This window comes from Mustela nivalis, assembly GCF_964662115.1.
Source record: "Mustela nivalis genome assembly, chromosome: X".
In the NCBI taxonomy this organism is placed as follows: domain Eukaryota; kingdom Metazoa; phylum Chordata; class Mammalia; order Carnivora; family Mustelidae; genus Mustela; species Mustela nivalis.
The window spans coordinates 16,995,007-17,020,984 of NC_139040.1; the positions used below are offsets into that span (position 1 = coordinate 16,995,007).

Genomic DNA, 25,978 nt, shown 5'->3' on the forward strand with positions numbered 1-25,978 from the left:
GTTTGCTCTCTCTTCAAATTGTGTTTTTTGCCTTTTGGCATGCCTTATAATTTTTTTTGATAGCTGGACATGATGTTCCTGTTAGAATTATTGTGAATAGGCTATTAGTAATGTGGTTCTAAGGTGTAGGGTGAGGAGAGGCATTCTATAATTCTATGATTAAGTCTCAGTCTTTTAATGAGCCTATGCTTCTGGACCATGAACTTCACAGGTGTTTCTGTTTTGTTTTTGTTTTTGTTTTTGTTTTAATCTTCCATTATGTGGTAAAGGATGGCTAGAGTGGGCTAGAGTTGGATATTTTCCTTCCCCAGGTGAGTTAGGCTCTGATAATACCCCAGCAGATTAGGCTTTGGTTAACTAGTTTCTTCTTAGAGCAGGACTTGTTGAGAAGAGTGGAGTGCCCTGGTGTATTTCAATATGGTTCCTTTTCTCCTCTCCTTGCTGGAAGCCTGAGGGAGTTTTTCTTTGATATTTACTTTGGGAATCTGGTCAGGCTCCTGCAGGTAAATTTCATAATATTGTGGAGGCCCCCTTATGAGGAGGTCTCCCCGGAGACTAACTCTCAGAATTTTCTGCATGAAGCTTCTAGCACTTTGTCAATTACAATTTCAGTTTTTCTACCCCAGCACTGTGTCCCAAGGTGGTTTCTGCTTCTGATTCTCTGCTCTGCTGAGCTCTGACTCCCTGTATTTACCTATCTCTCCAGTCTTGGTGACAGGGATTTACCCTCTGTCCCTCTGCCCTTCCATCTCCTGTGGTTCCAAGAAGAGTGGCATTTTGGTTTTTTTTTTTTTTTAAGATTTTATTTATTTATTTGACAGAGAGGGAGAGATCACAAGTAGGCAGAGAGGCAGGCAGAGAGAAAGAAGAGGAAACAGGCTCCCTGCTGAGCAGAGAGCCCGATATAAGGCTTGATCCCAGGACTCTGGGATCATGACCTGAGCTGAAGGCAGAGGCTTAACCCACTGAGCCACCCAGGAGCCCCAAGAGTTGTGTTTTCAGTCTGTTTAGCTTCTTGTTGTTAGGACGGAGTGGCAACTTCTAAGTTCTTTATATGTGACACTGGAAATGCTGATAGTGCAAATTTTATTGTTGGGTATAAACAGTGTCACTTTTTTTTTTTTGTCTTGAAGTAATAGACTCACTTTGTTCTTTTTAAGAAAACGACTGCCAAATACTCAAGTGTGAATAACATTAGTTTGTCGCTCTTTTATATAAAAATAATGTTTTATGAAAAAAGTTCCTAGTTCATCTCAACTCAATCACCCATGGGCTTTTCCTCTAGATGATCACCACACTTCAGCATGTAACAGAAGTACTTTATGCATCACACATAATGTTAAATAAGACGTGTCATCAAGGGTCAAGATTGACTAAAATTATTTCATACTGCTTCTTCAGGTACCTTCTTAAATGAAACTTGATTTTTTTTAAAGATTGTATTTATTTATTTTAGAGACAGAGTCGGGGGGATCACAGGGAGAGGGACAAGCAGATTCTGCACTGAGTGCAGATGGTGCCCCACGTGGGGCTCGATCCCACCACTCTGAGATCATGACCTGAGCTGAAACCAAGAGTTGGACTCCCAAATGACTGGGCCACGCAGGCTCCCCTGAAACTGGGCTTTTAAAAAAGTGAGCGTGCTTAACAGTGGAAAAATAAAATGATTACCATACAAGTTTGGTGCCACTCCCCTGACCCATGCCATTGCTTTTGCAATGTAAACATCTTCACAATTTGCCTGAAGATAAACCATGAATTTCAACAATGTCATTCAACGCTGGGAATATTTCAGCACTCTTCCTGTCTCTCTCCCAATGCTCTCACCTCGGATCTTCTCCGATGATTAGTTGGTGCCGATAGTGGATAAACATAAATAAAACAGCAAATCCAGCTCATGTCTGTAGATTTGTCTGTTTGAAAGGCAAAAACAATTCCACTGAGGTGATATTAGGCCCTCATCTTTATAATTGCAGCTAAATCTTGAATTTAATGAGTTTCTTTCATTGCAAGGTGGCATGACTTCCTCTACTGACTCTTTATCTAGTAGACTCTCGACAATGTCAACTCTACAGATTGGTGGTGTTGTTGTTGTTCTTTCAGAAATACCACCAGTTCCTTTTCTGGAAGTTTTTATTTAAATTCCAGTAGGTTAGCATACAGTGTTACATTAGCCTCAGGTGTACAATATAGTAATTCAACACTTCCATACAACACCCAGTGCTCATCATGACATGCCCATCACCTTTCTCCCCTATCCCCCTGCCTGCCCTCTGATAACCATCAGTTTGTTCTCTATAGTTAAGAGTCTATTTCTTGGTTTGTCTCTCTCTTTTTTCCCCTTTGTTCATTTGTTTTGTTTCTTAAATTCCACATGAGTGAAATCATATGGTATTTGTCTTTCTCTGACTTATTTCACTAGCATAATGTTCTCTAGCTCCATCTACATCATTGCAAATGGCAAGATTTTGTTCTTTTTGATGGCTGGGTAATATTCCATTGTATATATACACCACATCTTATTTGTCCATTCTTCAGTTGTTGGACACCTGGGCTGTTTCCGTAATTTGGCTATTGTAGATAATGCTACTATAAACATCAGGGTGCACGTATCTCTTTGAATTAGTATTTTTGTATTCGTTAGGTAAATACCTAGAAGGATCATGGGGTAGTTCTATTTTTAAGTTTTTGAGGAACCTCCATACTGTTTTCCAGAATGGCTGTACCAGTTCACATTCTCAGCAATAGTGCAAGAGTGTTCTGCTTTCTGTACATCCTTACCAACACTTGTTCTTTCTTGTGTTGTTGATTTTAGCCATTATGGCAGGTGTGAGGTGATACCATGCTTTTGGTTTTTATTTCCTTGATGAAGAGTGATACTGAGCATCTTTTCAAATATCTGTTAGCCATCTATATGTCTTCTTTGGAAAAATGTCTATATGTGTCTTCTGCCCATTTTAAAATTGGATTATTTGTTTTTTGGTTGTTGAGTTTGATAAGTTCTTTATATATTTTGGATACTAACCCTTTATCAGATATGTCGTTTGCAGTTTTCTTCTCCCGTGCCTTGATTGTTTCCTTCACCATTCAAAAGCTTTTTATTTTGGTGTAGCCCCAATGGTTTATTTCTGCTTTTATTTCCCTTGTCTCAGGAGACATATCTAGAAAGAAGTTTCTACTGACAGTGTCAAAGAGGTTACTGCCTATGTTCTCCTCTAGGAGTTTTATGGTTTCAGGTCTTATATTTAGGTCTTTAGTCCATTTTGAGTTTATTTTTGTGTATGGTCTAGGAAAGTGGTCCAGTTTCATTTTTTTGTATGTAGCTGTCCCGTTTTCCCAATACCATTTGTTGAAGGGATTGAAGGGACTGTCTTCAACAATATCCCCATTGGATATCCTTTCCGACTCTGCAATGTTCATTAATTTCTCAACTCTTGTGTGTGCTTCCTTAGCTACTATAATACACTGCCCCGCACGATGCTTTAATGGCTTTTCCGTTTCTATTCTTAAAAAAAAAAAAAAAACTGTAACAAACAATTTTTGACTTTTTACATCTACTTTTAAATATTTAATTCCTTTTCCTTTAAACTCTGAATAATTGATTTCAAGATGACTCTACAGCTTAGATCACATGATAATACTATTCTGAAATGTTCTGTTGCATCAGACACAATAAGATAAATTATTAGTATCTATACTGCCAAAGGAATGCTAACTTTTTGGCACGTTCTTGTTTCTTAATTATGGTTGCAATCTACTGTGGAGGTTCCACCTTTCTATGATTCAGAGAACTCTTGGTGGTTTAACACTTTTGAACATGCTTATACCTAGGCATTGCAACCAGAAATTAAGTGAGTCTTCCACTCTCCTTCTTGAAGCCAAGCATCCATTTTTAAATATCAGAAAATTATGTTGTAAATAAATTTTATTATGTTATATGATGACATATAAGATCTTCCATAATAACAGGCATAGTTAACTTTAAAACTTAGGTGATTTTTCAAAAAGTATCTCTAAATATTACAAATAAGGCAACAGGGTGCATTTACTTCCTTTTTAAAGATGTATTTTTTGAGTGAGAGAGCACAAGCAGGAAGGGCAGGGAGATGGAGAGAATCTCAAACAGACTCAGCCATGAGAAGACCTCAAGGTGGGGCTCTGTCTCATGAGCCTGAGATCATGACCTGAGCAGAAACCAAGAGTCTGATGCTTAACTGACTGCACCATCCACATGGCCCAAAGTACATTTACTTCTTACGTTTTCACATAGACACAAAGCTTCTAGATTTCAAAGTAACAATTTAATTAGAATGAGATTATAAAGATTATAGTAGGCATCTCCTAAGTAATCAGTAAGAGCACTAAGTCCTGAGAATAAATTAATCTCTGAAAAGTATGTATTTGTACCCTAAGAAGAAAAAAGAAATGTATTTGTACCCTAAACCAGCTATTTTAGAAACTTTTAGAATGCACAAACACATACTGCAGAGCAACGGTTTAATTACACTTTAGATAGCCTCTGGAAAATTCCTTATATTTCTAAGGGAAGAAGAGTGGAAAAGGCAAAGTCTTAGTATTATTGTGGATATAGGTTTGACCTCTAGAACTTCCTGAGAGAGTCTCAGAGAACCATAGTTAGAGGGGCTGAATCCGGGGGAGGTCAAAACTGGAGCTTGGGAGACCAATTAAGAAGAGTGGGATGATCTCTGTTGGCATTGGCTCTCCAACCTGAATGTGCCTGAGAATCCCCTGGAGAGCTTGCTGAGCCAGATGGCTGGACCCCACTCCCCATTTTCCTGCTTCAGTAGGTTGAAGGCTGGGCCGCGAAATCTGCATTCGTAACAAGTTCCCAGGTAGGATACTGACACTGCTTCTTTGGGGGCCACACTTTGAGAACCACTGCTCTGGGGTCTTACTGCTCATTTCAGAACTCAATCCTAGACTTACTGTATGTGAATCTTCATGACTAAGACTCCCAGATGATCTGTATACATGTTGAAGTTCGAGCAGCACTATTCTAAGAGATGGTATCCTAGACCTGAGGATGAAGAAAAGTGCCCAGGGTTAAAAGTTATTTATAAGAACGGAAAGAAGCACAAACCTACATGGCTGGACATAGGGAAGTGAGAGAAGGGGAGAAATCAGATATGCTTTGGTTTCAACTGAGTAGGTAGCTGATTATTCCTTTCCACTGGGACAGGGGATACAAGCAGAAGAGTGCATTTGGACAAGTGGTATTTGAGTTCAGTATTGAATGTTTGGACTACATGAAGCTCTCTTTTAACTGCCGCTATATTAGTCCTATTGGCTATATGTGATTAAGCAACACTGGCCGGGGCTCCTGGTCCTGTGAAGGGATTGGTATTACATGAGAAGTGTTAGGCACGCGTGCAGGATTCTATTTTCAACTACGAATCCACTTGTGGCAAATATAAATTAGTAAAATGCAAGTCCCTTCCACAAAAGGGTGTTGAAAACCTGTCTCCCACCCCCATAGCACCCATCACCGTGCAGATTAGAGACACTGGATAATGGCAAAGATTATTTGCCACCCACCAATCAGGAATCGGGGCCCTGAAGAATAGAAGGGGATATTCCAGGTAACCCAGAACAAAGATGAGAGACTGTGGGATGTGCAAACAATGCCAGCAAACTCAATGGAGTTCCCGTTCAGAGTGGGGATCAATCTCATCAAACCCTTTCGCTGCCTTCCAGAAGTCCCCAGTAGAGAACACCTCCAAGTGTTACTTAGAGCTAGCGATGTACTTGACCCACTGAGCCGGGATTCTAACACATTCTAATCTGAGTCGGATTTCTGTCTGGATGGGGCAGACTTTGCACTTCCATCCGTGCCTGTATCTGATCCTCACACAGCTGCGAGGCATGGCAGGCAGTGTTTGTATTCCATTTTGCAGAGCTGAGTCTGAAGGAAATTAAAGGACTTGTGCAGAGTCACCGAAACAGGAAGAGAGTGGGACTAGAACCCAGGTCTTCTGACTCCAAATCATGTGCTCTTTTCACCATATTAGAATGCTGAGTTCCACTGAACAGCAGACTGAGCTGCAGGACGAGTTACCTTTTTTTGGATTCCAGTTTATTTAAAGAGATGACTTGAGGGATGCCCCGGGTGGCTCAGTTGGTTAAGCATCTGCCTTTGGCTCAGGTCATGATCCCAGGGCCTGGGATGGAGCCCTGCATCAGGCTTCTTGCTCAGCGGGGAGCCTGCTTCTCCCTCTGCCTGCTGCTCCCCCTGCTTATGCTCTCTCTCTCTCTCTCTGGCAAATAAGTAAATAAATAAAATCTTAAAAAAAAATAAAGACACGACTCGCATAGAAGGTTCACACAGTGACACCTGACTTCCTAAAATAGCGCAATTCATAATGCATTACAGTTTATTAGCAACTTTCATTTTAATGGTCAAGCAATTAATGATGAGCCACAGCAAAACGTCTGTGGCAGAAAAAAGAAAAAAACCATTTACATTGTCACCAGGTCTGTTCATTATCCTCCGTGCTCTATATCCAGATCAATCAATAGTTAATTAATAATGATGTGCTTCCTGAAGTACAAGGTTATAAATTAATTTAATGCTTGTATGCATATTTTTTGTAGGAAAAATGAGTGGAAAATGCCTGCCATGCCCATCTCATTGTAAGAAAATGTATGTAATGATTACAAGCATATAATAAGAATGGTTTGCCCAGCCAAATGTTTGTTCATTTCTGTTAATCAGTATTCATTTGAGCTACTTTCATGCAGTTTGTGGAAGCAGTGCAATCAGTTGAGTAGTGTGGCAGATTTAAATCAGTAATAAAAGCCCTGGGGAAATTAACAAGACAAAACATTAACCACAGACTAAACATTAACATATATTAGCATTTTTATTATACCTGTAGAATTGTTAAATGGGCATGGTTACTACTATTAAAAAGTTTATGTTGTATATCACATAATTTCAATGTATATTTTGTTTTAAAACTTTTAAGATTTAATTAAATGAAATTGAACAACAGCATAATAGACAATTCAACAGAATGAACTGAAGTTCATTATTTTATTTCAGCTGGAAACCTACAGAATTCCCAACCCACCCTATCCCCAAGCCCCCCAAGGTATCCTAAACAAATGCCACAGGTCATACTCCTCCAGAGTGGACCACAGGATCAGAGTTGGTATTTAAATGGCATAACCATAGAGGGAGTTTTTATGTTTAATTCTGTGGAGTTCTGAAGAATCCACTGACAACCCAAAACTAAATTACACCAGTTATTTAGCAACCATTCTCTCTGCAAAGCCCTCTTTGGGGCCACACTAATCATCTGGATTCCAGCAGAAAGGTTATTCCGTAATTAAATAAGACTGCGGAGATCTTCTAGAGCCCCTGAGGTCCCGGCGACCTGGAGAACAGCTCCTGAGAGGAAGGAGTGAGACAGCCACCATCTTCCTCAAAGGCTGTCAAATTTCCCAGGGCAGTAAGGTATGTCTGTGGCTCCCCCACAGACTCACTAACAGGAACTTCTCTCTTTCTGTTTCTGTTTCTCCCTCCCCTTCCTCCTCCTATTATGGGCCATGTAAGACAGACAGACAGACAGACACACACACACACACACACACATACACACCCAGAGAAGGAAAATGTAGGTGTGCCTGTTTGGCTCAGTCAGTAGAACATGCAACTCTTGATCTTAGGGTTGTGAGTTCAAGCCCCGTGTTGGGCATGGAGTTTACATCCTTAAAATAAAAGAAAAAAGATGTAAAGTCTTTCCTTAATCTGTTTTTTTTTTTTTAATCTGGTTCTTAAACTTTGAACACAGAATCGACCTGTCGGCTTAGTTAAGAGCAGGAGAGTCAGAGACGCTATTTAATGTATTTGCAGCCCTTCCCCATTTTCTCGTCTTTTTGGCTATGAGAGCTAAAGGCCTGAACCTGTTGTATTTCTATAGCCCTAGGGTCAACCAGGAATCTCCATTGAGGGGAAGCTATAAAGAATATAGCTGGGCCAGACATCAGACTAGACCTGGGTTAAATCGTAAGAATTACAGATTTTGTAGCCAGTCCAAGAATCTGACTCAAGCAGTCAGTCCGGGGCCCGGGGCAGCCCACAGGAAGCAAGCTGCAGGCGGAACACACCTGGGAACCAGACATCCGGGGCTTTAGGGTGATTACTAATCCTCTCTTACCAGGCAGGCCAAAGAGTTTAAATCACTCCACTAGAAATACTATGGTTAAAATTGGATGTCCGTTTTTGGCTTATCTTTAATAACTAGTCCTTCTTTAAAGGATTTTTTTAATCCTTTGTAATCATTACTCTTCTCCAGTTATGGATGGGATGGCCACAAACCTGGGTCATGGGAGGCCCCCAGAGTCTATCCTCTTGACAGAAATCTACGGCATAGGGAGGAAAAACCAAAAACAAAAGCTTGGGGCCCCTCGCTGGCTCATTCAATGAAGCGGGTGATTTTTGATCTCAGGGTTGTGAGTTAGGGCCCCATGTTGTGTGCAGAGATTACTTAAAAATAAAATCTTAGAAAAATAAACTCAAGTTTTGCTAGGCAGATCTAGGTTCAAGTCCTAACTCTGCCATCTACTACAATTATGGTTTGCTTCAGTTCCTTAAACATCGTGAGCCTCAGTTTCCTTATCTCTAAAATGGGGTCAAAAATACAAGGTCCGTATGCCTCAGAGAGTTGTAGAATTCACCGTCAAGAACAGAGAATAGGGGCGCCTGGGTGGCTCAGATGGCTGGGTGTCTGCCTTCAGCTTTGGTCATGATCCCAGAGTCCTGGGATCGAGCCCCATATCAGGCTCCCTGCTCAGCAGGAAGCCTGCTTCTCCCTCTCCCACTCCCCCTGCTTGTGTTTCCTTTCTCACTGTCTTTCTCTCTCCCTCTCTCTCTCTCTCAAATAAATAGATAAAATCGTTTAAAAAGAACAGAATGGATGGAGGAATTATTAGTAAGGCAGGGGGCTGGAGTCAGGTATTATGTTACAAATGGGAAGTATTGGTATTGTTGAGAAACTTACAATGTAGACTTTCTCTGCTGAGTGAGAGGGAGAGATCGAGTGTGAGGGGTTTTTTTGTCACCAGAGGGCTTCCAGAACCAACAGCAAATGGCCCCTGAGCATCAGTATAGTTACATTTTAACCAGTGGGGTATCTGCATTTTTTCGACACATCAGTTACACGGTACCTGTGTGCATTGCATCAAACCAAATGCTTTGCAGGGTTTCAAACTCTTTGGTAACATATTCTACTTGAAAAATAATTTTCAGGGGCACCTGGGTGGCTCAGTCGATCGAGCATCCAGCCCTTGATTTTAGCTTAGATCATGATCTCAGGGTCATAGGATCAAGCCTGGAGTTGGGCTCCGCGCTCAGCTCAGAGTCTGCTTGTCCCCTTCCCTATGCTCCTCTCTCTCTCTCTCTCTCTCTCTCTCTCTCTCTCTCAAATAAATAAAAAGTTTATTTAAAGAAAGTCATTTTCAGGTGCCTGAGTGGCTCAGTGGGTTAAAGCCTCTGCCTTTGGCTCAGGTCATGATCCCGGGGTCCTGGGATCAAGCCCCGCATCGGGCTCTCTGCTCAGCAGGGAGCCTGCTTCCTCCTCTCTCTCTGCCTGCCTCTCTGCCTACTTGTGATCTCTGTCTGTCAAATAAATAAGTAAAATCTTTATTTAAAAAAAAAAAGGAAAGTCATTTTCACCTTTTTTTTTCCAGAGGAGTTCAGAATAAAATATGACACTTTTCATATCATATCTTCCTTTTTTGCATGAGACCCGAGTGACAGCTGGAAGGTAGCTGGGGAACCAGGTCAAAAGGAAGTCTTATTACTCTCTTCATGCATGTGTAAAGCCAGTGTTCTGGACCTTGCTTAGAAAAGAATGGTCCTAGTGTTGCTAGGATGACCTTCTGGACCATAAATATGGTCAGGAGCCCTGCCTTCTTTTATTTTTTTTTTCAAGATTTATTTATTTATTTGAGAGCGAGAAAGCACACAGCAGGGAGGTGCAGAAGGAGAGAGAGAGAGAATGTCAAGCAAACTCCACTGCTGAGCACAGAGCCTGATGTGAGGCTCGATCCCATGACCCTGAGATTGTGACCTGAGCCAAAACCAAAAGTCAGGTGACCATCCGACCGCATCCTCCCTCCCCCTGACTCCCCAGGTGCCCCAAGTCCCTATTTCAAGTCTTGTAACACCTCAGGGGACCCCCGTTACTCTCCTGCCATAGATTCTGGCGCATGAATAAAGGAATCACCGTTCTTGGAAAACGAAAGGATTTTCTATTCCGGGTCTATCGGTAGAGACATTCGCCCACCTAATTAATCCAGTCTCACCAACTAAAGTTCAAGATAGCGGCACCCTTAACCAGGTGCATTAGTCCGTGGAAGGAAATTGGATTGCACTTGTTATTTAAGAGCCCCAGACTCCTGGGCAGGACACTGAGTTCTAAAATGCTGCTCGAAATACCGGTGATTCTTTAGCAAGTGCAGCCGTAGACGGAGACCCGGGTCTCCAGGCAGCGCCTCATGTCCCCCGAGTGTGACATTTACAAAGAAATTTTGATCAAAGGCCCTCTTTTGTGTGAATTCTGCGTCTCTTTGTAAATTCTGTTTTCTTTTTGTGGCCACCCCTCAAAATGAGCTTGTAATATTCACCTACAGCTCACACAGTGCGGAGGTGGAAGATGTGGACGGAAGAGCCCGAAGGCATGGGGCGGGGGGGGGTCTACATTTGACAAATGCTTTGTATATGAGAAGAATTTGCTTTGTGGTAGATTTGTGGAAGAAAATACAGCCCGTCTGTTAAGAAGTGGCAGATTTCGGGGGGGGGGGCATTGGCAGGACACCATTGTTTGCCCCTGACCCCACCCGGAGCCTTGGGGACTCTGCCCAATAGTGCCACATTGGGTGGCTTGGGAAGAAAGGTCACACTGGCTACATTCTCGTTTGTTCTTAACCTTCCTGCTTTTGCCTCAGCTGCACCCCCTTTCCAGTGGGTGGTTCCATGAGCGTTCGCCGGCTGTGTGGCAAGTAAACACGTGTGTGTCTATGAACATAATTTTAGGATGCACAGTCTGCCCTCAGTTATTCATACCTGCCTTGCAAACTTTGGAAATGACTGGAACCGAGCTCCCCAGTCCAGCCAGGCAGCCCCCTTACCTGAAGCACCATCAATCCCGGTAAACTCAGAGAATACAGTTTTCTATATAAATCTATTCTTGTATTAGGAAAGAAAAATCTTTTTTGTTTGTTTTTCCCCAGTGGAGGTGAGGCCTCTACTGACTTTAGATTCTTCTTTTCTAATTCAAGAATTGATTTATATAGAAAACTTTCTAAAGCTATACAAACCAAATGCCGCTTTTGCTTTTAGAAAGACATAGGTAGCTTTGTAAATGTCACCTGAGCCATCTTGAGAAATCCCGGAAACGGATGACCACACGCAGCCTGGGACCGCAGGCATGCCAGACCTGATACTAGGAGTTCCCTTTAATTCATTTGATGAATTTGCTTTTACTGAGTCCCTAACAGCATGCAAAATTTCCGTGGAGGTACAGAAGATATAACCAAAGGTACCAAAGATATAACCTGTCTTCACTGGGTATTTCTAATATTTTTCTTTTTCTTTATTTTTTAAAAGATTTTATTTAGTTATTTGACAGAGATCACAAGTAGGCAGAGAGGCAGGCAGAGAGAGCGGGGGAAGCAGGCTCCCTGCCAAGCAGAGAGCCTGACTCGGGGCTCGATCCCAGGACCCTGAGATCCTGACCTGAGTCGAAGGCAGAGGTTTTAACCCACTGAGCCACACAGGCTCAATGTTTTTTTTTTTTTTCTTAATGTATATTTTTCTTAATGTATACAATCTATATATTCACCTTGGCTATGTTGGCTGTGTTTCTGAGGACTGGGAGTTCCTTTAAAAAAAGAGAGTGTAAGCAACTGGTGATTAAGCATTGTCTTCTAGGGAGGTGATATTGTATAAGCTTTGAAGTCAGACAGTGAATCAACGGTATATTTGCCACAGGCAACCCTTAACCTCCTCTAACCTCAGTTTCTTCACCTCTAAAATGGGGATGATAACATTTAGCTTAGTGTCTGACATAAGGGAGACATGTTAATACATCTTTATGTAGAAGTTCATTTTAGGCTTGTGTCTGAAAGCTCAAAAATAGAAATCTACAAATAATTGAACCAGATCACTTAGAATTGAGATAAGAAAGCTGATGCCATCTTTTGATCATTGCCATATGACTGTTAAGAGGACTAAGCTTTAGAGGGAGGCATCCGGCAACTAGTCTCGAATGAGCAAGTGAGTGGATAGAGAAAGGAAGGAAGGGCGGGCCCGGTGTGCCGTGGCTGCGAACAGTAGCGTCCTCGGTAGTGGGGTTCTCATGAGTGTTGATTGTCTGGGTTGCCCTAAGGGACCCTGGAGACAGCCCTTTTGGTGGATGCTGGGGTCTGACCTCATGGCTATCTCCAATTTAGGCTGCAGACAGGTATGTGGGGTGCCTTTGGGAAGCCCCAGGACACAGTAGCCAGGGTCCACATTGGCCAAGTCATCATGTCCATCCGTACCAAGCTGCAGAACAAGGAGCATGTGATTGAGGCCCTATGCAGGGCCAAGTTCAAGTTCCCTAGCCGCCAGAAGATCCGCACCTCCAAGAGGTGGGCTTTACTAAGTTCAATGCGGATGAATTTGAAGACATGGTGACTGAAGAGCGGCTTATCCCAGATGGCTGTTGGGTCAAATACATCCCTAACCGTGGGCCCTTGGACAAATGGAGGCCTCTGCCCTCATGAGAACCTTGGCACTACCCCTTCCTGTCATATTCATGCCCACCAATAAATCCAACTTCCTGTCAAAAAGAAAAAAAGAGAGAGAGAAAGAAAGGAAGGAAGGAACAAAAGAGGAAGGATGGGCGGAGGGAAGGGGAGAGCAAGGGAGAGGAGGTAGGCTTTCTTGAGCACCTGTGTTCTTTAGTACTCTTGGTCCTGGTCTTGTTCAATGATACGGGATTCACAGCTGATCACACTGGCTATGGATTGGTTGGCTGGCCTTCTTCCTTCCCTTGGGCATTTTTACGAAAGTCAGATGAGCCATTACACTGACATTCTTCAGCATACGCAACCCTAGGTCTTCGAACCCAACTCCCTGCATGGAAAGCTGCTCTGTTAACAGGCTACTCTACACATCTCTCACCCCCTTCCTCTCCCGCCCCACTACTTCCTAAACTTTGTAATTCCTATTTGTGAACTTCTACATTCTTATAAATACTAAGGGCCGTGGAGAGGTATCAATAGCCTAAGTCTTGTATAGAAAGTCCTCTCAAATGTGCAGAAAGAAAACGCATTTTTCATCTTAGGAAACCTTGAATAGGTTGGGCTCAAAGTCTCCACTGCCATAGTCTTCAGCCTGCTTTTCCACAGATGGCTCTTTACCTGAAAAGCGTAGCACCTTTTTCGAACTCCAGTAATAGCTTCGTTCTGCTCTTTAAAAAGAAATTGGGGAAGAAATTGAAGTGCATTTCAGAATTTGTTTCTACTATCATATCTGTGAAAGTATCATATAATTATATTGCATTTCTTTTTCAGATTGGCAAGTTATGTGCCCATTCTCAACAACGCCAGTATAGATCTGCTTATTATCCTGAAGATCTGTTTATTGACAAGAAGGTATTAAAAGTTGCTCATGTAGAACACGAAGAAACCTTATCCAGCCGAAGGAGGTAAGGGGATTCTTCTTTTTTTCCCCCCTCTGTTTCAGCATACAATTAACAATTGTGTTGTAAGGTGAAAAACTTTTGGAGTGAAGCTTCTTAAATACACATTATTTTGTTCTTTTGAGTAGAGTTTGATTAATTAATTCTACCATTTGTAAATGCTAAGGAAAAGAGATATCACATTATATCTAAGCCATATTTAAATGTAAAGTTACCCTATGTAAATATCCAGCACAGTACTCCCTGAATAGGGAGTCCGATGTGGGGCTTGATCCCAGGTCCCTGGGATCATGACCTGAGCCAAAGGCAGCTGCTTAACGACTGAGCCACCCAGGTGCCCCCAAGATATTTGTTGATTAAACAAAATGTTTTCTGCTTATGATCTGGTCTCACAATTTTATGGCTTCGCTTGTGGTTTTCCCATTATTACCAGTGAGTCAAGGTCAAGTTCACCAGAAAGAAACTGGCAAGACACACTCATGTGCATAAACATACCGCACATTCTGTACACTCTTGTCAGTTTACAAAATGAAGGATTCAGTTTCTGTTTCTTAAGACAGCAGTCAAGGGACTAAATCAAAGTTTGTTTCTGATTCTCTTCTTTCCTCCTTCCCTCATCCAGATGACCTCTTTCCCTGTTCTAGTCATGGTTACAAATAAGGGGTGGCCATTGGATGGGAATCCCAACACAGGTCTAGGAGAGGTGCCTTCCCAAAAGGAGTGCACATGTCCCCAAGCCTGCCACTGGCTCAAAGAATAGCCAGACATGAGTTCTGCTTCCTGATGACTAGCCTGCAGATGGAAAATTAAAAGATGAAATCAGCAACATCTCAGATGTAGGCTAAATGAAGCCATTCATATCCATTTACTACAGGAGGTTTTAAAGTGATAACTCTTAGTCATCACTATGACATCACAAACTCTTAGTTTGGAGTGAGAGAAGCCAGTAAGGCTGCATGAGAGAGAGTCCTCCAAAGAAGCATTTCAGGAAGTCCCATGTTCTCTTTTGTTGACTTCCAACCAAATGGATGTCTAGTTTCCCTGTAGCAACAGTTTTAAAGTGTGACTCAGAGACCCAGGAAGTCACAGAAACTCTTTCCAGGGAGTCTGAGATGCTCCTTTTGCTAACTACTTATCCATGTGAACCTGGGTTTTGTTTATATACTTTAACCAAAACAACACATTGCAGCAGATTGAATGCAGAAGCCAATGGGAGAATTCAGCTGTCTCCTATTAAGCCAGGCTAAACATATTTTGTAAAAAAGACAAAACCAATATCAGTTTCTCACTATTTTTTTCATAAAAATAGTACTTATGTTAACACATAATGGCTCATTATTCGTTTCAAATAAATAAATAAGTAAATATTTCCCCCCTGAGTTTCACTTTCTAAAGCAGTAAGTATCTAAAAATATATATCGGACCAACAAAAGCTCTTTGGGGCCCTCCATCACTTTTAGGAGTATAGAGGGGTTGTATTCATTATCCAGTGCTACATAACAAATTTCCCCAAAACATAGTGATTTAGAACAACTAACATTTATTATCACAGTTTCTGGCAGGAATTCGAGAACAGCTTGGCTGGGTGGTTGTCAGCTTGGTCAATTTCTGGGGCTGTAGTCATAGGAAGTGCAGATCTACTTTCCAAGTGGCTCACTTAGCAAGGTAGTGCTGGTTGTTGAAAGGAGGCCTCAGTCCCTCACCGCATGAACCTCGTGAGTGACTCCGCAACATAGCTGCTGGCTTCCCCAGAATACAAGATCCATGGAAGAGCAAGGAGCAAGCTGTATTGTCTTTTCCGACCTAGTCTGGGAAGTGACGTACTGTCAAGTCTGGTATCTGTTTGTTAGAAGTGAGTTCCCAGTTCTAGTCCACACTCAAGGGGAGGGAAATTAAACTCCACCTCTTGAAGGAAGGAGTATCAAAGAATTTGTGGACAAATTTACAAACCACCACAGGGATCCTGGCACCGAAATATTTGAGAACCATTTCCCTATAGCATAGGAGAGTTTTAGGAAGTGTTTTTCATTCTGGGGAGACAAAATTTGGTCATTTCTCCAAACCTTTAACCTTTGACTTTCCTTTGTCTGTTGTTCTCAATTGCTTTCACACTTTGCCCAGACCACCTGAGAAATTAACCTCAGTCATGGATCTTTAACTAGGGGAAACCTCTTGTGTATTGTACTGAAGTGAATAAATTATATTTATATTGTATTACTACAATATATAATATATCATATTACATATCAATATCACAATAATTAATGAAGAATCAATATCTTATACAATTATTTTATTAATTTATTATTTTATATAATTATATAATTTATAATTATATTATTTATAAATAACCTACAAAAATAAAATATAAATGTATTGTATTATATTATACTACATAATTATTCATTTAAAATTAATAAGAGGGCATCTGGCTGGCTCAGTCAGCAGAGCATGTAATTCTTGATCTTGGGATTGTAAGTTTGAGCCCCACATTGGATATAGAGATTACTTAAAAATAAAATCTTTAAAAAAATGTTTAAATAAAATTAACAAAAGGAATGTTTAAATTATAAATTACATTTATATGTTATAAATGTAATATATTTGTATGACATTATACAGTAATATGTATTTGTATATATATTGCTTTATTCAACTCAACAGACACTTAGGAAATACCTGTCATGGGCCAGAATGTGTACTGGCATCAAAACTCAAGACAGAGGCTCAACTCTCCAAAGCAGTCTAATGTGGAAATAGACTTAAATGCAAATACTTCCAAAATAGTTTTATAAGTGCAAAGGAGTGTCCAGAGTCTATCCCTAGAGGCAGCCTACAGGAAAAATGAGAGCCTCTGCCCAGGGAGATATAGTGGGCCTCCCTGGAGGAAGTGGTATATGACTCAGTCCCCGTATCATATGCAGAGCTTATTCAAATGAAACACACCGGCCCAGTCCCATTTTGAGACAACCCTGCCAACCTACACACGTTTATGAGTAAGTAGGAGGTGCTACTTGATCAAGGGCCTGCTGCCATGGCTTCTGTCTGGGGTTCTCGTGGGACCCGTTCCCTACTGTCCTACTGGGGAGGGCTCTATGGGGTCGATTCCTCCACAGAAAAATGAAATGGATGAATGGGTTCTTGGCCGGGCACCCAGATTTGGCACTTTGTTTAGGTCGCTTTCTGAACTTGTTGCTAAGCCCAAAAGAAAAGATAGTAAGAAGAACTACATAGCTTGCAGGCTTGATTAAGTGGTGGCCGGGCAAGGCTCGTTTGAGTGTTGGAAACACAGCCTGCCCCATGGTGCTTCTCATCTCTTGCAAACTAGAGCCTTAGAGTCCGAGTCAGAACAACAGGAGAGTGTCTGATTTCCTTTAGCTCCCTCCAGTAGGCATTGTAAACCCTTTTAGGGAGAGGGGAGACTCAGGGATTAAGATCATCTCTTGCCCATGCCCTGGCCCCTGCAATCTGATGTTATTAGGAAGGTTTGGTTTGACGGAGGGTTAGTACCTCTATAAATTTCTCGGTATGTTCTGCACAGCCTTTCACACTGGTCCAGAAAAATCTATGTGCCTCCGACACCCCTCACATCCTTGCCCAAGCTCCATCCTCCTCGGGTAAAAATATGATAATTGCAAAGGAACCCTATTGTAGCTTTCCCTCCCTGGAGGTTGGGAGCAAGCTGTCTGAATCTGATTATGAGTTGAAAAGCCCTTTCCTTATTAAAATAACAACACACAAAGAAATGCAGGATTCCTTTGGTAGCATTCAGAAGTCATCTGTTTGTTTTGTCTGCCCCCAACTGGGTAGTTTGCAACACACAACTAATCTTAGAAATAGCTTAGTTCAATTTAAAGGCGATTTAATACTCAACCGGTGGCCTGCCTATGGGATTCAGTGTTCCGTTAAGGTAGAAATATTGAAAATATCTGTCATCGGGTTTAAAACAGGGTAGGACAAGATGCACAAGTAAGCAGCTAGGATCGAAGCAATGTGATTTCCGTAACCCTTGCCAGCCCTGGTATCTTCGCGTCTTCTCCCTCTCCCTCCTGTGGCCTCCTGAATGTCTCCTTCACCCCTTCCCATATGATGCCTTTTACCTTGTCATCCGCGCATCCCCCTGAAGTTTGGTGGAGAGCGTGAGCACTGTCTGTCCTTTCTCTAAGCGCCCCCATCTCAGTGGAATAGTCCATCCTGGCCCACCAGCTAATGTTGTGAGAAAGGGGCACAGTCCCTCCAGCCCGGTGAAACTACATCTGTGTAAGCCACCCTTCCCCTTCCCGCACTGCCTCTCCTCCCCTCCCCCTCTGACTTGGTCTAAAGGGGCAATGGATTGGGTGGCACTAGTAAATGACCTAGAAAGAAAAGAACAAAAGCCAATCTCAGCTCCCTGGTCCAAAATCAATGCTCACTCCCACTCCCTGTCAGACTGCTGCTCTGGTTTGGCTAGGCAGCTTTGTAAGCTCAGTGGTGCTTTCCACCCTCTGAACAAAACAACAAAGTATGTCCCGAGTGAATCAACGAGTTTCGGGTCTGGTACAAGTCATTCTGCCCTAAATAGGACTCTACTTCTTTCACCATTTGTCAACACCGTCTATATGCTAAGCATTGTGTACGGATTAGGCTCTGATGAATAGGAGGGCCTCCGAGCCTGGTTAGGGGGAGACACACACAAATAAATAATTTTCAAATGCCAAGGGCAAGTGTCCCCGCAGAGCTGTGTCCGAAACGGTGGTGGCTCCATGGGCTGGGGAAGGTAGCCGTTCTCCTGCGGAAGTCAAGAAAGGCTTCTTGGAGAAGGTAAACTCTGGAGCCTGGCCTTGGCGGAAGATGAGAAATTCAACAGATGGATGAGGGAAGAGAGGGTCTTCTAGGCAAAGGGAACTGCATGAGAAAAAAGTACAGGCTAATCTCTGGAATGGCAGAAAATTTGAGTTTGGGTCAGATGGTGCAAATTTCTCTACTGCTGAATTAAACCTGCTCCTGCATCGTTCCCATTATAATTATTTTAGCTTATTCGCTTTCCTGGGTTTTCCGGTTTTTTTTTTTTTTTAAAGTAATGAGCTCCTGTTACTTTATATTAAGAAAAAAAAAAAAAAAGAACCTTAATGATAAAGGAGAAAAGTTCAGGATCTGCAGTTGGGGATGAAAGGCTGTTTTTACTTGTGGTGCTTTCCAATTAGTGCCGCTTTGATGCTTGCCCAAGCAAATCACTGCAGGAAAGCCAAGGGTATCCCCCCCACCACACACCACCCGGGAAGGGGACGCTCCTCTTGAGGATGGTGGGAGCCCTCCAGGGGAGATCACGTGCACCCAGCCTCAATATTTCAAAATGGCTCATGCATGCAAAGGGGCCCTGTCCTTTAGTTCCACATTTAACACATTGAATAGAAAGCTCTAGGAAGAGACTTTTGTTTTTTTCCTGAGCTGACTGCTATAAGCAAGTGTTGGGTTTGACCTAAGTGAGAGCCCTAGGCTCCACTATTTACATGCCAAGTGGTATGTTTGGCATGCACGTATTAGAATAAAGTGGAATTGGAATCAAGGAACGTTCCCTTCAATCAAGTTGTTTTTCCCATCCCAGACAACTAATTGTCTGAAAGTTCCATTTTTTTTTTTTCCTAGAGACAATTCCGTTGAGCTGACTGCCTTAGTGCATGGGTGGAGGTTCTTTTGTTGTCTGTCATGGGCTACTAGCACAAAAAGAAGAAATCTGGCCTGAGTCCTATGTGGGTAATTAATATGTCACCTAATTTCGTTTCAGGTGTCTTTCTTTAAAGAGAGAAATGAAAATATTCACCTTGCCTCCTTTTGAGATTATAAGCAGAAGGATAGGAGACCTTATTTAAGGAAAGATACTAAAAGCAAAAGACCCTCCTTTCCTAGAAGGAGTAGGAGGAGGGACAAAGAAGAGGGGAAATGAGAGAGGCCCACGAAACTCGGTAGGAGGTAAACTGCTCCTGTCACACTCTGTTGCTCTCCGCCTGTGGTGTCAGAGGATGCGATCACCTGTTGTCGCTCTCTTTTGAAAAGTTCATTAACTCTCCAACAGTTGCGAAAGGCTCTCTTCTGCAGAATAGTATGTCTGGATTGATTTTCAAAAAAATCCAACTTTCTCTTGGGAGACCAAGAGCTAGTTTCCCTCCCACCGTCTGTGGAAGGTTCCGAGGGAAGGAATGGCTGGTCCTGTAGTGCCAGTTTGTGGATGGTCTCACCCCTGGAGGCCCCGAGAGTTCTTTGAGAACCTGCATTTGCTTCATTATTCTCAGGTGCTTTTCTAATCAAACGCACCATGGATTCTAACATGAATAATGTACACTGAGGACCAAAAAGAACTTGCCTATCAAGGATAAGTTTTAGAGGAATAGACATAAAAAGCCTACTGGAGAGACAAGTCTAGAAGGAAATATGTCCAAATATTCACAGTGATTATCTGGCCAGTAGACTATGAATAGGGTTTTTTTCCCCTTTCTACCTTTCTGTATTTTCTAAATTCTCCACAGTGAGTGTATGTTTCTTTTACAATGAGAAAGAAAACCAACAGGCTTTATTATAAAGGATGAAGGAAGAAATAGATTTTTTTTTAATATTTTCTTATTTGGCAGAGAGAGAGAGATCACAAGTAGGCGGGGGTGGGGGGAGTAGGCTCCCCACTGAGCAGAGAGCCCGATGCAGGGCTCGATCCCAGGACCCTGAGATCATGACCTGAGCCAAAGACAGAGGCTTAACCCACTGAGCCACCCAGGTGTCCCAGGAAGAAATAGATTTTAATCATTGTTTGCAGCTCTTGGAAATTTCTTGACTCCCTCCTCGCCCATGCTTTTAATTCATGCCGAGCCACATCTCTGGCCCTCTTGACTGTCTCTGTCCATTGCTCCAAGGGACACCCCTCCGCCTAGTAGACAAGCCTCTCTTCCTCTCAGCCCTTCTCTACCCTTTCTTGGGGTTATATCTCAATAAAGCTGGTCTAACATACCTTTCAGCCATTTGAAGTATATAATTCAAGTGTTCTTAATATAGTCACGGAGTTGGGCAACCATCACCAACATCAATTTTAGAACATTTTCATCACCTCAAAAGACGTCCCATGCCCTTTAGCTATCATTCCGCAGACCTCTTCTCCACCCCCCAAGCCCTAAGCAACCACTAATCTGCCTTTTGTCCCTATAGATTTTCCTATTCTGGACATTTCACATAAATGGAATCATACAATCTGTGGTCTTCTATGATGGGCTTCTTTCACTTAGCATAATGTTTTCAATGTTCACCCATGATGCAACATGTCTGAATACTCTATTCCTATGTAAAGCCAAGTAATACTTCATTGTATGGACTGTATATTTGTTTATCCCTTCATCAGTTGATGGACACCTGTCTGGTCTCACCTTTTGGCTGTTGTTAATAGCACTGCCAAGAGCATGCATATACATGTACTTCTTTGAGTACTCATTTGTGATTCTTTGGGGTATATACTTAGGAGCAGAATTGCTGCACCACATGGTAACATCTATACTTGACTTTGTAAGGAGCCTCCAAACTGTTTTCCACAGCAGCTGCACCATTTTGCATTCCCACCAACAATGTGAAGGCTCAACTTTCTCCACATCTTCAGCAACACTTGTTGTTGTCTATTTTATTTTATTTTATGGACTTTTTTTTTTATTATAGCCATCCTCATGGGTGTGAAATAGCATCTCACTGTGGTTTTGATCTGCATTTCCCTGATGACTAATTGACATTTAACTGGACTTCATCTTGGCTCTCCACATCCGGTTCTTACACACGAATCCCTTTGAAGGCCACCACTGTCCCACCAGGCAAAGACCATTCAGACTGCTTGCCAGATTAGCCCAGGGGGTTACCCATCCCACTAGCTAGCTAGTCTTTGAAAAAAAAAAAATGCCGGGGTAAATATGTAGGGAAAGAACATGGTTATGCTTATTAATACCACCTCAAACAATGAAGGATTTATGCATCTTGCACGTAGAAAATAGTTACCTGGAACTTGAAAAAAATCTTAATTTTCTTGCATACTATCTAAAATATACTGTATTTTTCATTAAATATTCATATTCTACTGGCTTATAATAATGGTAATATTGACCATGATTGATGTTATGGGGAGATTACTTTGTGCCAGGGACTATGCTCAACACTTTACAGGCATTGTCTCAATCATCACAGCAAGCGATCATTAGCTTCATTTTATTTTATTTATTTATTTATTTTTTTTTTTGCTTCATTTTAAAGTCAGGGAAACTTAAGGCTTCACCACCAAGTAAGGAAGGAAGTAGCTCGTATTTGACACTTATGTGGGTCAGACTCCAAAATCAGTGCTCTTACCTACTTACTACTCCTAACAGGTTTTCAGGGGCTGTTCTGAGACTCCAACCATCATTACAGCATGCTTGCTAAATGAAACTGTGTTCTGAATTCGAAACAATTCATCCAGCAGCAAGTTTTTCAAACACAGTCTCTTCCTAGGGCCACCCTGTATGTCCTCTGGCAGTAATGAGTACTCTGTGACATGGGGTGGCCTTTTACGTCCCCAAGTTACCTTGCTCAAATTTCAAAGAGATTCCCCTGAGTTCTCGAATTTGATGACCCCGATTGTGTTCACATTATTCACATTCTTTGCGGTTTTCTTAGACATTTAACTTGACCCCGCCAAGTAATAGCCTTCCATGCTAAAGCAGGAGGTCTTGTGTTTGCGGCAGCCCCTCATCCCCCAGATGTTTAGACGGACCCTCTCTGAATCTTCTCCAGCTTGCCAGTGATCTTTCTGATCAACTCAGAAAACTGCAAGGGTTCAGGGGCTGGGAGAAGTTCAGAGTGTTTTTTTTGTTTTTTGGTTTTGGTTTTGGTTTTTGTTTCTTTTAACTTCTAGGGAAGTCAAATTGGAAAGCTTTGCCATGAGTTCAATTTTTCTTGCCATGTGCTTATCTTAGAGAGAGTTCAGAGGTAGGAGGAGGCCTAAGGGAAGCTCTTTCATTAAAGAGCAGGCCATCGCCTCCCATAGACTAATGGCCATATTCCATTTCCTCATGGAGTGGGGGGAATTACTCAGCCTCAGCCTTTACTCTTTTGGTTTCCACTCTGGGGAACTGTATTATTACCTTGTAAAACAGAACATCTCTCCTATTAGCGTTAATTGAACCCATCTTTTTCCTGTTAGAAACTATAATGTTGACTTTTATTTTCAGAGCCCTGGATGGAACCTTTTCACTTTGGAGGTTGACAGAGCTCAGCCACCAGTAGTAGGCTGTGAGGGGGTTTGAGCATAGCAGGAAGCAACTGCTGGCGTATTGGGGGTTATATATAGCCCAATAACCTGTTTTGAGTTGTTCTGTCCATCACCCTGGCTTTACTGTGACCTGAGTCTTTGTGAAAATGTGCTGAGTATTCTAAGTGCTCTCCCTCTTCTAAATCATCAGTTGAAATGAATTGTTTGATGGTAATAAAGCGGAAAAATGCAAGAAAATAATTTCCACCAGTCTTTCTTTTTTGGCCAGATCTGAAAACAACCCCCAGAGGCCTGTATATCAGGCTAGTCCATTCTTCGCCTGGAGACAGTATTGAATAATTACTCCACTGCCAGCAAATTCCCTGGCTGAAGTCTCCAAAAACTTAGTAGAGACTTAAGATAGACTTGGTTATGAAGAACACTTTACCTTGTTTCTACCAAGAACATTGCTTGAGAAAAAGAAAGAGTATTTTATTTGTTTGTTTACCATTGGACATCTGTTGTATAGATAATTTAATATTTCTTTATAAGCATATCCACTCCTCTCCAGTCTATAGGGTCTTATTTTGTGTGTCCATGGACAGCTGAAAAAAGCTAATAGGCCAGAAATTTTGCTGGGTATTTATGTGTGTGTGTGTTTATACCTATTTGCATATGTAATGTACTTTCTCTCTCCTTCCTTCTCTCTCTCTCTCTCTCTCTCTCTCTCTTGCTCTCACTCTCTCCCCACCCCACATATTTGTCTTGTAGCATAAAAGCCCAAGCAAATAAATAGTAAAATATACTAGGATCCACTCCCTCTTGTCTCCCCCCCACCCCCTCCATAGTTATCACAATATACAGACAAAGAACAAAGAAACCTTCCTCCTCTGGCAGATACGAGTTTCTCTGACTATATTCTCAGGAGAATTTCATAGAACGTCTACTGCTCTGAGCACCCTGTAATTCTGATCTGCAACTATTAGCCCGAGCCTATATGGAAAGGGGCCATCTCTAGGGTAATAGCATTGTAAATTACAATCAATGCACTCAATTACACCCAGAAACCAAAAGATATGTAGTGCTCCAGCGTGCCTTGTAATCAGCACCTTTGAGAATGGAGGCATTCTGAACAAAAAATGGAAGCCGAACACGTAAGAAAATGAATGTTGGAATTAAATCATCCTTCTGATAGGAGCAGTACCTTATATGGCAAGCAACTTTTTTTTTTCCCTAATATCATTTTATTGATTTAAAAAAAAAAAAACTAAATTGTGGCCTTGTAACCAAGAATATCTTAAAATCATTTATGGCTCTATTCAGCCTGGCAGAGCCTTTCTGTCATGCTGATAAGGAAATTAAACTTTCCTCATACTGGGTTTACTTGCCTCTTATGCACAGATGCTTTCTCTTTTCTTCCAGGGAACTAATTCAGAAGTTGAAGTCTTTCATCAGCTTCTATAATGCTTTGCCTGGCTATGTCTGCAGCCACAGCCCCGTGGCTGAAAACGACACTCTTTGCTGGAACGGACAAGAACTCGTGGAGAGGTAATCTTTTTTTGAATGTTAAATATAACAGTGTTTGCAAAATATTCATCATATGTCCATCTCGAGATTGGTTATGTCCTCTCTCTGCCTTCATTAACTCCACAAGAAACATTCTAGAAAAAGCATACATGTGAGCATTTGTGACACACCCTTAGAGAATTTACAGACTTTGAAACACGTTGAGTACTGTGTATTCAGGGACATTTTACCAGGTGTACAGCATCAAACAGCAGCCCCCCCCCCTTTTTTGTCTTTGGCTTCTTCCATTTCCCCTTTATGTGGACCCATATTTATTTATTGGTTTGAAGAACCAATAATCGTTATCGTTTAGTGAGAGTTAACTATGTATGAAGCACCGTGCCAAGTGCTTGTCTGTATTAACTCTCTTTACACCAATCCTCAGAAGTAAATGCCACTATTTTTCCCCATTTTGTAGATGAAGATGGAGGACCGAAGAATGGGGAGGGGAAAAGGAGTACCATTTCACTGAGTGACGTTGCTGAGATGGTTGATCATTGAGTGTTAGTATAACCTGTGCCAACATTTGTTATCTGTGAAGAATTTGCTCACCACTGGAAAGGAAATAATATATATTCATTTATTCAGTAAATATTTACTGAGCACCTTCTAAGCACCAGTCATCCTAGTGGGCTAATGCCACTCCTGACCTCCATTGCTTCCCATGTGTAAGGAATAGTTTGGGATTAAGGGATGAAATCAGGAAGGTAGAATGCTTAGAAAACCACGGGTCGCTGATGAACAGGTTTCTGAAACGATTTGTCCAAGTGGTAGCATCTTGTCGAGGAGAATATAGAAGATGCTTGAACTCGAGTTCTGAATCTTTTACTAATGAGTTGCTTAACCTGGGGCAAGTGACTTAATCGCTCTGGGCCATGGTTTCCCCATCTAAAAAGTGAGATGGTTGGATTAGAACCTTCTAGCTCTGGCAGGCTGTAGGGGTTTTTTACTTACCAGTTCATTCATTCATACGTTCATTCATTCGTACGTTCATTCATACATTTATGTTTTGAGATACTATGGGTTAGGCACCAAGGGATAGGAGTTATCCTAACCCTGGTTAGGTACCAGGGATATGAGGCTGAAGGCAGGAAGTTACCTGCTTGGAGGAGTTTACAATCTAGTGGGAACCAGCGTCAGGGCATGGGATAATTAGTCATGATGCTAAATGAATTAGCAATATAATATAATGGGCTAGAGGAAAGCTTTGGAGCCAGATGAACCTGGGTTTGCTTCTCAGTCTTGCTACTTACGGCGTGGGGCATTGTTGAGTGGGTCACTCAACTTAGAAAGTCCCAAGGCCCTCTTCCGTAAGGAAAGGCATCTCACTGGGTTGTTGTCACCGTGAGGTGAGGTCGTAAGCGTCCGTAGCAGACTGGCCCATACCAGAAGCTCAGTTCACATTCCTCCTCTTCCTTCTCCTTTCTCTCTTCCCCCTCAATCCCTCCTCTTCCCTGCACAAGGCAAAACACATGCC

The 25,978-nt window shown here is 42.0% G+C and overlaps 1 protein-coding gene across 1 annotated transcript in view; it reads left to right on the top strand.

The window, feature by feature from the left end:
- GPC3 (glypican 3) overlaps window positions 1-25,978 on the top strand; it is a 400,650-nt gene that overhangs the window by 250,272 nt on the left and 124,400 nt on the right. Inside the window, exons 4-5 of the mRNA XM_082716734.1 lie at window positions 13,585-13,718; window positions 24,358-24,483. Of these exons, the coding sequence (XP_082572860.1) occupies window positions 13,585-13,718; window positions 24,358-24,483 (260 nt within the window). The remainder of the gene's footprint in view (window positions 1-13,584; window positions 13,719-24,357; window positions 24,484-25,978) is intronic.